Raw genomic sequence first — 14,587 nt, 5'->3', positions numbered from 1 at the left:
GCATTGGTGGCTCTATTGAACATGGAACTTGATGCTCACTAGATGACGGAGCCGCTAAAACTTCATCAGCACTCTCTTCATCACTTTCATCGCTTGTCATGATTGCTTCATCGATCATTTCTGCACGAACAGCTTCCATGGGACCCGGTGCATCTATGGCAACTTCTTGAATTGGTTCTGGTTCATACGAAACTATGTCTCCCAATCTAGGCTTATAGTCTTCTGTTTGCTCACCGGGGTAGGCTTGACTTGTGTTACCGTCTTCGCTTGCTCGCTTAGGAAAGTGATATCACGTGATGTAATCAGCTTTCTTGATTGAGTGTCCCACAGACGATAGGCCTTCGTGTCTTCATCAAATCCAGTTAGTACACATTCGACAGCTTTTGCGTCCCATTTTCTTCGTTTTTGCTTCGGGACGTGCGCCATCACAGGGGATCCGAAAACACGTATATGGGCTAGGTCTGGCTTCCTCCCACTCCAAGCTTCTTCAGAGGTCATCTCATGTCCTTTGGTTGGCGATCGATTCATTAAATACACAGCTGTGGCTGCCGCTTCGGCCCAGAACGTTTTGGGTAGATCCGCTTCAAACAGCATACATCTTGCTCGTTCTACGATCGTTCGATTCCCTCGCTCCGCGAGCCCGTTCTGCTCCGGAGTGTAATCCGCCGAAGTTTGATGACGAATCCCTAGCCGCCGCAGATAATCTTCAAACTGCTTATTCACGAACTCCTTGCCGTTATCTGTGCGAAGAATTTTGAGCTTCTTACCTGTCTGCTTCTCAGCCATGCTTCGGAAATTTTCGAATGCCCTGTAGACACTTTCTTCAGACTTGTCTTCCAAGAAGTAAATGAAGATCCTGCGTGAGTTGTCGTCCGTGAACGTCAGGTTGTATCGGCTGCCACCCAGGGATGAGACTTCCATCGGTCCGCCAATATCGGAGTGCACCAGCTCTAGGACTTCACTCGCTCTTGAACCAGACTTCGGAAACGGGAGTCGCGTTTGTTTTCTCATTGCACAGATTTTACATTTCATGTCTACTCTTCTCGTAGGGGTATCTGGTACTTGCATTCCAGTGACCATTTCACTTTTCAGACGATGCAGACTGTTGATGTTGAGATGCCCCATCCGTCTATGCCACAGGTCCAGGTTCTCCGAGGAAGAGCACGCCAGTGCTTTGCGCGACACTAGATGGTCCAACTTGAACAAATCGTTGTACCTCGTACCAGTAGCGATTACCTGTCCCGCCGGTTTGATAACTTCCACACCATCCACGTTGAACGTAACTGTGTGGCCTTGCTTCACTATCAGGTTCACGGAAATCAAATTTACTGAAAGCTCTGGAATTACCTGGACGTCATGCATTTCGATGGGCGAATCTTCAGGACAACACTCCGGGTAAATCTTGACTGTTCCCTTGGCAACAACGGACATGGAACCTTTGTTCGCTGATAGAACTTTTCTCCGGACTGACAGGAATACTCCAAAAAATCTTCCTTTTCGTGAAATGACTTGAAGCTCCAGAATCGAAGTATCAATTTTGATCATCTTCGGCAATGGTTGATAGCACGGTGCACCAAGCGTTTCCATTTTCGGTCTTCGAAACCTTCGTCGGACAATTCTTGGCAATATGTCCGAACCTATTGCAGTTCCTGCATTTCAGGCCGTTGCTTGCTGATTTCACATTGACGCCTTGTCTTTGCTGCCAGTTCTGCCGCTTGCCTGCGAAGGCCGAACCACTTGATGCTGACGAGGAAGTACACACATCTTGCAGAAGCTTGGTTTTGATCACGTCCGCACCGATCTTGAGTCGACGATATTCTTCGGGCAAACCAGCAAGCAATAACGTTCCAATCCATTCATCGCTTATGTCGCTTAACCGGTTCCCCGCAACTGGTGAGCCGTTTCGATGATGCTATTCACGAAGGCTTCCATGGACTCGCAGTTTCCGAGAGATGTTGTAATTAGCTTCCTGAGCAGTCCGATTTTCCTTGTTTAACCGGAGTCCTCGAACGCCGCTTCCAGGCGTGACCACGTCTCCCGGGCTGTCGTAACATCCTTTACATGAATGTAGTTCACGGGGTCCAAGAGTAAAATAATCTTGCCACGGTCTTTTGATGCATCCACTTGAACGAATGTTCCGTCGGGATTTTCCGCAGGCTTCACAGTTTCCCATAAGTCTTCCAATTCCAAAAACGTCTGCACAGCGAACCTCCAGGTAGACCAGTTGTTGCGTCCCTGGAGCAGCTGAATTGACGGCAGACTCAATGGATTGTGGCTTCGACCTGGAACTGCTGCAACCGCTAAATCGCCTCCACCGTTTCGTGCCATCTTCGAGAATACGCTTCGATGAATTTTCCTTTTTTGTACTACGTTTAGAAACTTTCTAGGCTGGGCTCATAACCTATTGGTGATATTCAGGGAGCCGTAGAAAGAACACGTACAGTGGTTGGAACATGAATAACGTTTTATTGTGACAAGAATTATAACAATTGTTAAGTGTGGCTACTGTGATGTGTTACTTATTTGTTTAGTGTGACTACTACGATTAGTCCTTCAAATTACATTGTAAAGATAGATGAATCGCGGTACAAACCGCGAAACGGTACACGGCAAAATGACATGTCGCCTAATGGTACTAGGGGAAAAGCACCAATTTTCGACTCAGCACAAATTTTCGACCCATTCATACGATTTTGGCCTACTTTGTATGAAAATTCGAAAATTAGCACAGAATTCTTGTAGGTCGAAAATTAGTGCTTTTCCCCTAACCGTGAAATGAAGTTCCGCGCAATACTACACCGCGAAGAGGATTATCCCAAAATCATTAGCGTAACTTGAACTCAAATCTAGAAGGGGCTTGACTCTTCTGATCGAAAAAATCCCTTAAGTAAAATGTATACTTGTCATGAGAGTTAAAATTTTCTAGGGGGGGCTTGAACTTTTCTAGGGGGGTCTAAGCCCCCCCTAGCCCCCCCGTATTTACGCCAATGCCCAAAATGTTATACAATCCAATGTGAGCTATCTAGCATATGACTACGTAAAAGCTAGTGTTACAATCCAAAAAGTACTGAACTTATATAAACATAGATAGAATGAAATGTTTACTATTAAGGACATAACGAATTGTGACTCAATAAAATTATTATTGAATCATCGACCCTGAGAAGTTATGGAGTTATTTCGAGGAAAATCTCAACACACACAAGAATGAAACTGTTTTTATACATAAGATGTTTGCCATTCCCAGAAAATTGCTTAGGAGCCACGATCTACAACATTTTGGAACCTCTGTTGAACAGAAATAATTGTGAATTTCATAACCATTTGAACACAACAAAATTTTCGAACAAAATGTTAACTGCAGTAATTTGAACACCATTTTATTTAAAATGCTGTAATATTATAAGGTTAGCAAAAAAAGTAGATATGCTTTTCTCCTACTTCACGCGATTATGTTTGAAGTTCCATGTGGACCATAGCTTGCGTCTTTAACGTGATTTCCAAACGAGGCAGCTTGATAATTGCCTAAATTAGTAAGATGCATGAGGAAATGCTTGTCGAAGACGACCGTTTCTCAAATTTCACCAATTGCAGGAAGTTCGTTTGGATCCCTCCGGAGATTAGGAAAAGGCAGAGGCGTCGCGTGGCCTAATTATCAACCTGTGCACTTCTAATTTATGTTGAATTCGTTGTTGAACCTAGGTTGAAACTGGCGCAACCTGTTCTGAACCACAGTTTCAACCCCAACCCGATTCAAGTTCGACCGAACTATAATTTGCTTGACGTTGGTTTAATGTGCTGATAACCGACCCAGTTCCTAAAAACGGAAACAACATTAGTGTCATTCTATATATGCCATTATTAGGTATACCTTGGATTCAAACCATTTTTTTCTAAGGTAATAAAATGTATAATCAATCTTTACTAACGTTCGTTTTCAAATATATTTTTTTCTAGTCTTTCAGTTGATTAAAAACATTTATGATTGCAGATGCTAATCGAGTCGTTTAGTTTTATTTTTTCACTTTTCAATTTCAACGATTAGTCATCATTATGGAGAAATTGTAAAATTGCATATGAAAATTATTTAAATTATGCGGGTCATCTGTTTCGATTTATAAAGCACTGGATTCTAACTAATATTGCAATATAGAGTTAGTGATCATAACCCACATATTTTTACATAGAATTAATACAAGATCGTTCGTTTCGTGTGCTTGGTGCACGCATCAAGAAAATTGCTCGCTTTTTAACCACACCACAAGCGTCATACTAACGATGACGGTACGGAGGGCACGACCGCTTTTGAATTCATTTTATGATTGTTTTCTGATTGACCATCACAAGTACCACCGCGCTTATACTGTATGCTGGAAGCGAGGTTCTTAACCAGTATTGTACAAAAAAAAAGGCGCGGGCCCTGAGTCTCAAATTTACAGAAACTTCTTACCGTCAGCCGTCTAAAAAATCACGCCAGTACTCCACACCACAAGCGTGGTGATGTTGAAAGCGCGAAGAAAAAAAGAGAGCAAGCAAAATGGATCTCTCTCGTGGATTGATTTGTCTCTTGTCTCCCCACTGCTCGCTCGCACCGATTGATATGGCAAGACTGTGCACCGGCCAGAGTTGACGCTTTTGCTACTTACACACTGGCATTTGTAGTGCAAAAAACATTCTACCACATATACAGAACTGTGTGTACGACGAAAAGCAACGCGTCTCCCGATGAGAGTGCACACGTTGGATTTCATCGTCACAGCAGTAACGTGTAGCGTGGAACAAAGTGTTGCGTAGCATGCATCGCACTGAGCGCGTAGGGAAAATTAGGGCACAGATCTCGCACCGCACCAAACAGCTTTTGCATTTAATTTGAATAGCAAAAATATAACAACAAATATTTTGAAAGGTGAAAATTGCGATGATCAATGATAAAGATAATTGAAATAGGCTAAATAGTATTGAGAGAATTAAAGAATCGTAGTAATTGTAGGTTGTTATGATGAACGATTTGCCACCTGTGCAGTGCACATGTTGCACATGTGGACGCGACGCCTCTGGGAAAAGGCCTTACCAAAGCTGTCTTTCATGACGTCAGATTTATGATTTTAGAGCCATATTCGTACGCGTATTCAGCCATCTCCAGTTTGTTGAGTGGCTAGATTTATCAGATGCCCAATCAAATTTAAGCCTCGTTAGCTCAGACTACTGTAGACTAAATGTAGCACCAAAGGAATGGATGATTTCTTTCATAACGTTAAAACGATCGACTTAACAAAAAATCTAGCATGGTTTATTATCATAATGGGTATTTGTCGGCATTGCTTGCAAACTTAACCTATGTTATTCAATCTCTTACGTTTCTATTCAAAACTTCCATACTCGCACTATGCCAACTTCAACGGCTAACTACGAGCAGTTTGCTTTATTCGAGTGTTTGTGTATGTATAATAGTCTTATCTTTTGTCTTTCCCTCTTTTAGTGAGATGTTTTGCTTCTAGATATCAAACCAGCTCTTGTTACAATCTGGCGCCGCAAGTCCGACAACATATAGCATGAGCATGAGATTCTAATTGATCGGTGTGATGTTTGATAGAGAAAAGCTCAAAAGCGTATTGTTTTTAGCTTAAACCTCATTGGTCTATTATAGGATTGAGTGAAAATATTCTACACTTTCGTTTGCTTGACTTCTTATGAAGAAGTATCATACCGGACCGGGACACTTCGGTTTCCGGTTCGTTGATGGAGACTCTTACACAAAATGCAATGGAGATTATAAAGTACATTTTTATTTGATTTGTCTGACTTAAATTGTAAGTACTGGAACTGGACGCACATGTGGAAACATAAAGTAAATTTTGAATTTTGACTAATGATTTCGCGATTTCATCGCAACAAAAAACCGTGGGAGTGTATGATCCAAAATCGACTCCAAACTTATTTGGCACTGATCTAAAATTTGGTCAATTGATGAAAACAGATCTATAACGATTGAGATTTAAATTTCGTCCGAGAATAAAAATTTCGTTTGGTCACGTTAACTAATTAAAAAATAGTCGAACCTACTATCACTTTGCGTCGGCACTACTAATTAAAACTGTAAGCTGTACATTACCGGGCATGCTCCTCTCATTCCTCGTCATCATTTTCCTCTTTGGCCGTCATGAACATCTTCTGGCAGAACTGTGTCGCCCGGCGCAGGACGTTCTCGAAGGATTCCGGCTTGTTCTTCCACGCCACACCGACGTAGTACACGGGAATACCGGCCAGCGTCAGGAGGACACCCATGCCCACTTCGTACGGTGCCACGTAGCACGGGACCACGATCAGGAACGCACAGATGATAACAAACAGCGTTGGGACCCACAGTTGGACCTTGATCGGCCGGTTGATGTCCGGTCGGGTGTAGCGGAAGTACAGAACCGCACTCACCGAGAGCATGATGAAGAACGACTCGACGATACTGCTGTAGGTGATCAGGACGTACACGTCGCTGATGAATAGGTACAGCAACGAGAGAAGGCACTACAAGAACAAGAATAATGAGCTTGTGGATGATTTAGCAAAGGTATTCATATTCACTTACGAGGAACACCAGCGACGGCATCGGAGTGTACCGATTGACGTTGATGTGGGAGAGAATCTCCGGCATGTGTCCGTTGCGGGCCCCGACGAAGCACATTCGCGATGAAGTCATGATGTGCACGGAGAGACCACCGAAGGCCGAAATAGCTACCAGGATGGGCATCACGAAGGCACCCCAGCCCATGGCCTTCTGGGCGAATGTCTACGGGAAGAAAATTTTAAGAATTGAGTTAGAAACTTGTAATGCCTGCGTATTTGTCAATCTGTCGGCAAGCCATGTAACATTAGTAGCTGAAAGGTGAATATATCAGGGTGTCGACTCAATTTTGAAAATAAAATTCCCTGACTTTCCCTGACCTTCTAGTCATTTTCCAGAAAAGTTCCAGACCACTGAGTTGGTTAATTTGAACCAAAATAAGTAAGATTTTTACAAGAAGATACATATTCGTTATGTTATAGATCGTATGAATAAACTGATCAAAAGCTTTTACTTCATTGAGATATACGTACCTGCCGGATGACGTTCTTGAACGTTTATTCAAGTTAATATGATAAAACTGAACAACTGAGAATTTATTTACTTTTCAAACTTGAAGATCCGTATGAACAAAGATGTTCTCGGCTAGTGAACTATCTTAGACCTGATTTAAAATTTTAGGCATGAACGAAAATTTTAGACTCCTTCCTGATTATAACTTTTTTATACAAGAGGCAACACTATTACGATCATCCACCATATTTTTTTTTGTTGGAAGAAAGCTATCCTCAAATTCGGCTATTTCTTTTTCCAGGCTAAATTCTAGCCAATGCCATAGAACTTTCTTGGAGAATTGCTTCAAGGAATTCCACATAGATTGCTCAGAAATTCTTCTTGAAATTCTTAATGTTTTTTTTTACCAGATATTCCTTCAATTCTTCTCAATGAACTCTTGAAAGATTTCCTCCAGAAGCTCCTCATCTTCAAGATTCTCTAAAAATTGTTAGAGAATTTCTTTCAGTTTTAAATATTTCTAAAAATAGCATTTGGATTTCCTAGAACTATTTCAGGAATGCTTATAAAAATATTTTTCAGGATAACATAATTTTTTCCAAATTGTTTTCATTTTTTTTTCTTAGAATATTTATGATAATTCTTCACAATGATTCGTTACAGTTAATATTTTGAATTTCGATATGAATTACCCCTAGTTTTTCTCCCAGAAAAAAAATATCTAAATATTCTTAACAGAATGCATTCAGAACAATGCGCTGATTAGAAGGATTCTAATGTTTCTCTTGTACTTGCCGTACCTTCAGCAATGCTCCGAGGAACTCTTCTAAGAATTCATCTACGAGTATCTCTAAGTAATATCACAAATTGTCAATAGCAGGGCTGGGCAAAAATCTGAAATTCACTCAACAGTAGCCAAACAAAGCCAATCACAGTCAGCGAAGCCAGTGAAACTCACATCCATCGCTGCTGTAGGCAAGAAGCCTTGAAAATTGCAAAACATCCGTTGCTAAGGCAACCCAAAATTACTGTAGAAAAATGTTTTATTTTCCGCTATATTTCCCGCATTCAGGGGGCAGGATCTGTCATTGATTTCGGAACTTTCAAAAGCAGTTTTTTCATTCAAAATCAAGAAAATTTACAGGAAAATGTGTTCACTGTATTCTACTCTCCAACCGAAACACAGTAATTGTAATTGTAATTGTAATTGTAATTGCTCAATCCACACCCTGGCAGACAATTATCCGCCCATCTAGACACGGGCTGGGTGAGGACCTACCAAGCCTCCCCCGTTAACATGTCCTATACCGTTTAGCACACCGGGATCTTCCACAAGCAGGCGCCGGAATTAAAGCGGTCCCACAAGCTTCAGATACATTAAATAGATATAGTCCCTCTGGCACTAAACCGAATAGCGGCCTTCATATCATCACTAGCACTGCCTATCCCGCACGCCAAACAAAATGCCGGAAGTAGCGTGTCGTGTAGAACATCCGATGTTCTACACAGCACATCACCTCCGACACCATGCTCAACGTACAGCAAAGACATCGCTAATAAAAAGCGGAATGCGTCATTCGATTCAGTGCCAGAGGGACTATAAATGTAACGAAGAGGAAATGAAAAGATAGTAGAGATGGTTTGGTTGTTGGATTGCTGAAACGAGAAGAAATAAAGTCATTACGTTAACACGTGGTTTTTATAGTTGAATAAATGTATCGATAGTTTCTCATCTGTTTCTTTTCCGTGTCGTAGTTGCGTCGATTCTATCCACCTCGAGTTTTGTCGTCTCCGCTCGAGCAATGAGGACCGCGATGAAATGAAAATATAAAAATATGACCATTAGTGTTTATCTATTATTTAATGTGGTTCTCATTTGCTTTTGAATACCTAAGTAACATGTGAACTCTGCCTCTATCAGAAAATTCTAATGAATTATATTTTATTCTCCTGCACTTTCCCTAACACAAAGTATTCCTATTTAGTAAGACATTTACAAGTGCAAAAGCGCAAATAAAAGTGTGGGACCTCATCGAATCATGTTGATGCCCTCAGAGCACTCATTCTTCGATTTGCGAAAAATGAGTCCGCTGAAAACACCGACCCGACTCGACGCAATCGCGCACCTCTACCAACGCCTCCGCACATGTAAAAACTTCTGCGATAAACCTGTGGTGTGAAAGAAATGCGCAATATTATTTTAATTTCAATCCTAACTGCATGACCCGTAGGCTCTATGCGTATGATTGTTCATTATTTTAGCTAAATATACCGTAAGGACGCCATTCACCGCTCATGCTCCATTCACCGCTCATTGAATTATTTTGAAAAATCTGAATAAATTTTCGCAATAAAAGTCATGAACATGTATTAGTATCCCAGAATGGGTTGTATCAGAATGCAATTCATATGATTTAATATTATATACTATTTATAAAACATAATTTTAGGCTTTTCAAGGCGGTTAACATGAGTTGAGCAATGAATTTATTATGGCGGATCGAAAAATGCTTCTTAGCTGCCACGCTTTAATATGTTGTTGTACTATTATACAAAGATAACGACCAGCTAGTAAAAGTAAATTAATTCCTACTAGTTGTGTATATAGAGCTTCATACTTAGGATGAGCGGTGAATGGCGCCCTACACATGTATCATTGGCATACATGTTATTCGATACCATTATTCGTTGTTCTCATTTCAACTTCTTTCCTATAAAAACAAATGTTTTATCCCGCGTCCAGCGCAAAAAGTTGCGAAAAATATCGAAAAAACGATTTTTGACAGAATTTGATGTGTTGAAATGCTGTTAAATGAGCGGTGAATGGCGTCCTTACGGTACCAGTTATTCCTGTACATCAGAAGAAAAGAAAAACGATTAAGAATATCTTGCAGCGTAAAGTTTAAGTGATCAAATATTAATCCTTTCTTCGAACCTAATTTCATTATACATTGGGTTATACTATGCTTCGCGTGTGATACGAACAATTAGATTTATCAATATAATGCATTAGCATCCAAACAAATACCCTAGAAAATTTTCTTATTGTCCGACAAACATTTCAAAACAATTACGAACTGCAAAAATTCAACGGTAACTTTACTCAACAAAGCTTTTTTTTTCGATCACCCTTAAAATACACAGTCATCAGTAGACCATGCACTATAATATCCTCCTAATATAACGCAGAGCAAAAAATCCTCTCTTGCGTTACCCAATCTGAACAAGAAAACATTTTCAAATACTGCCCATAATTTGTGCACGGCAAAACAGATTCCACTTTCTACGTAATGTAACCTAGTATGAACAGCTGCCCAACTCTCCAGACCTGCGCCCTCCAAGATCCAAGGTGCTGCTGCCTTACGTTCAAAACTTCTTTCCTCAAAGTCTGTCTATCAATTCCGAACTCTATTGCATACTACCATACCAATCAGACCCTATTCCTGACAAGACACAGAGTCATAACCCCAATGTGATGGATTTACCCAGTAAATCCACAACCTTGTCCTAACCCCTCTTACGTTTCGCTATCCTCGAAAGTCACCCATATTGATGCTTGGCAAAAATATCAGTATTCAATCCACAAATCCCAAATTACACCACATTACGTTGGTCCGTTTGGCGTCGCCGGTGGATACCTGTTCTGACATTCGTTTCTTTTAAACTCCATTTCAACCATGTCCCTCCACTTTATCAATACGAATGTTGACGAATCACGATAATCTGAAGATCGTGACCAGAACGGAGGTAGGATAAATCACTAGGGACCAACTACCACCACTCTCCAACCGAAACACAGTGAACACATTTTTATCGAATAATTCTTAGTTTTGAACAGAAAAACTGTTTTTGAAGTTTCGATGATGACGATGATTACGATGACGGAGCGTTGATCGTTAAGAGCCTTCAATGATACTAACGTTTTACAAAATTCATGCACCCAACATAGGCTACTTGATGAGATTCACGTGTTTGAGCTACTGTACTGGGAAAGCCACGTGATTTTCGCGAAATTCAAGCCTACTACTATTACCATTCTCAGCACTGGTCAACAGATTATCAAGATTATTTCAAATGATATTCCTGAAATTTCTGCGTTTCAATGATTTTCTGGATTACTAAAAATAATCGAGGAACTTTGAGAATCATCCTCAGAATTTCTGTAGAATTTTCTGGGTCCTGGTTCCTTAGTCGAGAGGTTAGAGTCCACGGCTGTAAAGTAAAGCCATGCTGAAGGTGTATTGCTTTAGCATGATCAATTACTTTGCAGAGAATAAACTCGTTTGATATTGTAGTATTGATATTTTTTTCCCTGACCTCAAGTGAAATTCCCTGATTTTCCCTGACTTTCCAGGTCAAAAATAAATTCCCTGACATTCCCTGACTTTCCAGGTTTTTCCAGGTAGTCGACACCCTGATATATGCTACAGCATTGTGTAGGTAAGTTTTACAACTTTCTTCTTTTATTGTAGAATCCTATCTAGCATTTTACTTAGCTTTTGAAAAGCTGTTAATGGCTTCTATATCCAAAATGAGCTAAATACATTCCAAATGATATAAAACAAGGATAAGTCATGCTTAAGATGTCCTCATTCGCTAGAGGATCTTTGACTTTTTTTAAATTTTTTGGACTAGATGAGTTATCACCAAACTGCAGCCCTTTGCGTGACTGCATGCGGCCCACGAGTCTATTTTGAATGTAAAGATTGGACTCGGAAAAAAATGCGAAACTTTGTTTTGGGTTTAACTTTTTATCGCGTTGGTAAAAATTAATGAAATTTTAGGTAATAGTAGTTTAGAGTGTTATGTTTATGTGTGCAAAATTTTAGCACAATCTGTTTAGTAAACCGGATTGACAATCAAAACACGGTGGTCAAATTGCGTGCGCGGTAGCTATACCCCTTCCGACGGGTGTTAAGATTGTTGGTTTCGACGACGATATCACCCTAGTGGTCTATGGCTAATCGATGGACCACTCTATCTCCATAGTTGAGGAATAGATGAAGTCTAGGAAACTAGGACTGGCCCGTCACAAGACTGAGGTGGTGGTGGTCAACAACCGCAAGTCCGAGCAACGTGTAAAATGTCGATGTAATTGAAAAACATAAATATTATTATAACTAGAGCCAATTAACATGGAATCACTCGTGTACTATTTCCTGATTGATCCACAAAAATTGAACAAATAAAAGTTAACCGAATCGTTTTGAAAACATCAATTTTGTCAATTGATGAAGCGATTGAGCACCCCAAATCAATAAACCTTCATCGACCGTAGGCACTCATTGGCAACGGGAAAGTTCAAACGGCGCCTTCTCCTCTTGTGCAATGATAGTAATTCAATGCCATTGTTCGCTTGATTCAATCAATCTGCGGTGCGGTTAGTGATCGCTAGATTCAATTACCCTAGAGGCCAGACAGCGTGACCGTGCACGTTGACGGTTGCATTTCCATTGAAGAACATCACAACAAGCCACCAGACTTGTTCTGATCAATCTGGTGATGCCGATTGTCTTTCGAAGTTCTCTTACATTGATAACAATGTATATGATTGGTTGCAAGGGAAAACTTACCACGGCGATAGCATCTGATGAGAGAATCTGCTGCGGCGATAGAACTGCAACGTAAGCCATGTTGGCCAGCACGTAGATACCGGTGACCAACGGGAGAGAGATGTAGATCGCTCGGGGCAGGTTCTTGTACGGGTCACGAAGCTCCTCCGTCATGAAGTTCAAGTAATTCCTGGAAGTGTAAAATAAACGATTCAGTAAAATGATGATAACGTAGATTTTCTTGACCAACTTACCATCCAGCATACGAGAAGATACCGGAATAGAATGCCACCGCCAGCTTGCCGGGGTCGGTTTCCGTGTTCTCAAAGGCGTTCTCAAAGTTCTCCGTTCCACCGAGCGACATCCACACCACACCAACGATGATGACCAGCACCAGAGCACCGATTTTGGTGAACATGAACACATTCTGCATTTTGGTCGTCACCCGGACGTCGTAAGCATTGATGTACGTGAGCAAACATATCGTCACGGCGGCAAACAACTGCAGCCCTATCGTGGGGACGGAACATCCGGCCGCAAACAGCGGTTGGAACACATAACTGGCGAAGGTAAGTCCCATGATGGCGTTCGTACTCGGTCTGTAATGGATTGATAGTTAGACCTCTCTTCCCGTTCAATAGCATTCGCCCGAAAACCATTCCCCTGAAAACTGAATTTGATTCCCCAAAGTACATTATTTACCAGAAAATCAATCCCCAGAATGCACCATATCTTCCAGAAAACTATACATCCAAGTTTAAAAAATCTCATTGAATTGAAAATCTTTTCAAGTACATGAAACGGTTAGAATTTGTCATATTTATCAATATTACGTGATGGGGACCACAAATCACAACGAACACAGGGTTCGACAGAGGTGTCCCTAGTTCTCTGAGAATATGCATATTTCAGCAAAATTTCATGCACTATATGAAATCTTTATGGTATATTAGTTGTTTGGCGGTAAAAAATGTGTTTTTTTGTTGAATTGTTGATATGGAATTATAATCAAGGCCGTGGAAGAATCTAATTTTTGAGTAAAGTAAAACCCAAAAGAATTTTTTTTCTTTCTGGTGTGATATCAGAATGATTGATACTCATTAATAAATTTGTATTTATTAAATTACATGCAAGTGCAGATACCTTCTTTCCAGCCTTGTTTTTAACCTAATTTTCTATTTCGCTTTTATAACATTAATTTGATATGATTTTTGTCGCCATGAATGAATGCAGCACATCGTACTAACATCAAAATTGAAAACTAGCTGATGGTAACTGAAAACTTTTGTTTTTTTTATGGTCCTCAAATAAGCATTGGCTTGATGTGTCCATTATGCCCTTAATCGTCCTACCTAATACGAATTTCATTTTCAAATGGACTATCGCTATAGTTGTGTGAAGTTGGTGAAAGTGAACTATTCCATCAAATCAATTTATCATACCTAGATCAAAGAAAAAGCGCCCTGAAGAGAACAACACCCTCGGTCTGGCTTTTGCCAAGTTTCCCCTCTACCAGGACCAATACTCAGACGGACTAGGCTATGGTGCCCACATGAGCACTGTTTTTCATTCGTATTGTGACGTGGTAGTTTTAAAAAATACCCATATTAGGTTACCTTGCTTCTGAGAAAAGGAAGCATTGTGAAAATCAGCAGCTCCATCAGAATTTGTTTGAAATAGTAGTGTCATTACTAATACTGTCTAGTCGAAATGGTTTTGAATAATTTGTCAATTAAGTGCTATTCTTATTACTTATGTCTTTTACGAGAAAATAGAGTCTTAAATGTCAATTGTCGTCAAGTTTTTACAAAATTAGGCTGTTTAGTAGTAGTTCTAGTTAATTTCATTTTCATTGGTATTTATGGTATTTATTGGTCATTACGTTCATATATCTTTAAAAAAAGTCACTTTCCTTGTCTGTTCAACAATTTCTCATTTCTCGAAACTAGCAAGTGTACCCTAA

At 40.3% G+C, this 14,587-nt stretch overlaps 1 protein-coding gene across 1 annotated transcript in view; it reads right to left on the bottom strand.

The window, feature by feature from the left end:
- Positions 1-5,268: 5,268 nt before the first annotated feature.
- Positions 5,269-14,587, bottom strand: part of LOC5574983 (Y+L amino acid transporter 2) — a 29,761-nt gene continuing 20,442 nt past the window's right edge. The window contains exons 3-6 of the mRNA XM_001655406.2: positions 12,879-13,223; positions 12,646-12,814; positions 6,584-6,784; positions 5,269-6,522 (exon numbers count right to left, since the gene is read on the bottom strand). Coding sequence (XP_001655456.2) covers positions 6,127-6,522; positions 6,584-6,784; positions 12,646-12,814; positions 12,879-13,223 — 1,111 coding nt within the window. The 3' untranslated portion in view covers positions 5,269-6,126. The remainder of the gene's footprint in view (positions 6,523-6,583; positions 6,785-12,645; positions 12,815-12,878; positions 13,224-14,587) is intronic.

This window comes from Aedes aegypti, chromosome 1 (assembly GCF_002204515.2).
Source record: "Aedes aegypti strain LVP_AGWG chromosome 1, AaegL5.0 Primary Assembly, whole genome shotgun sequence".
Classification (NCBI taxonomy): domain Eukaryota; kingdom Metazoa; phylum Arthropoda; class Insecta; order Diptera; family Culicidae; genus Aedes; species Aedes aegypti.
Note: the sequence above shows the minus strand (reverse complement) of the source record. Positions and strands in the feature narration are given on the sequence as shown.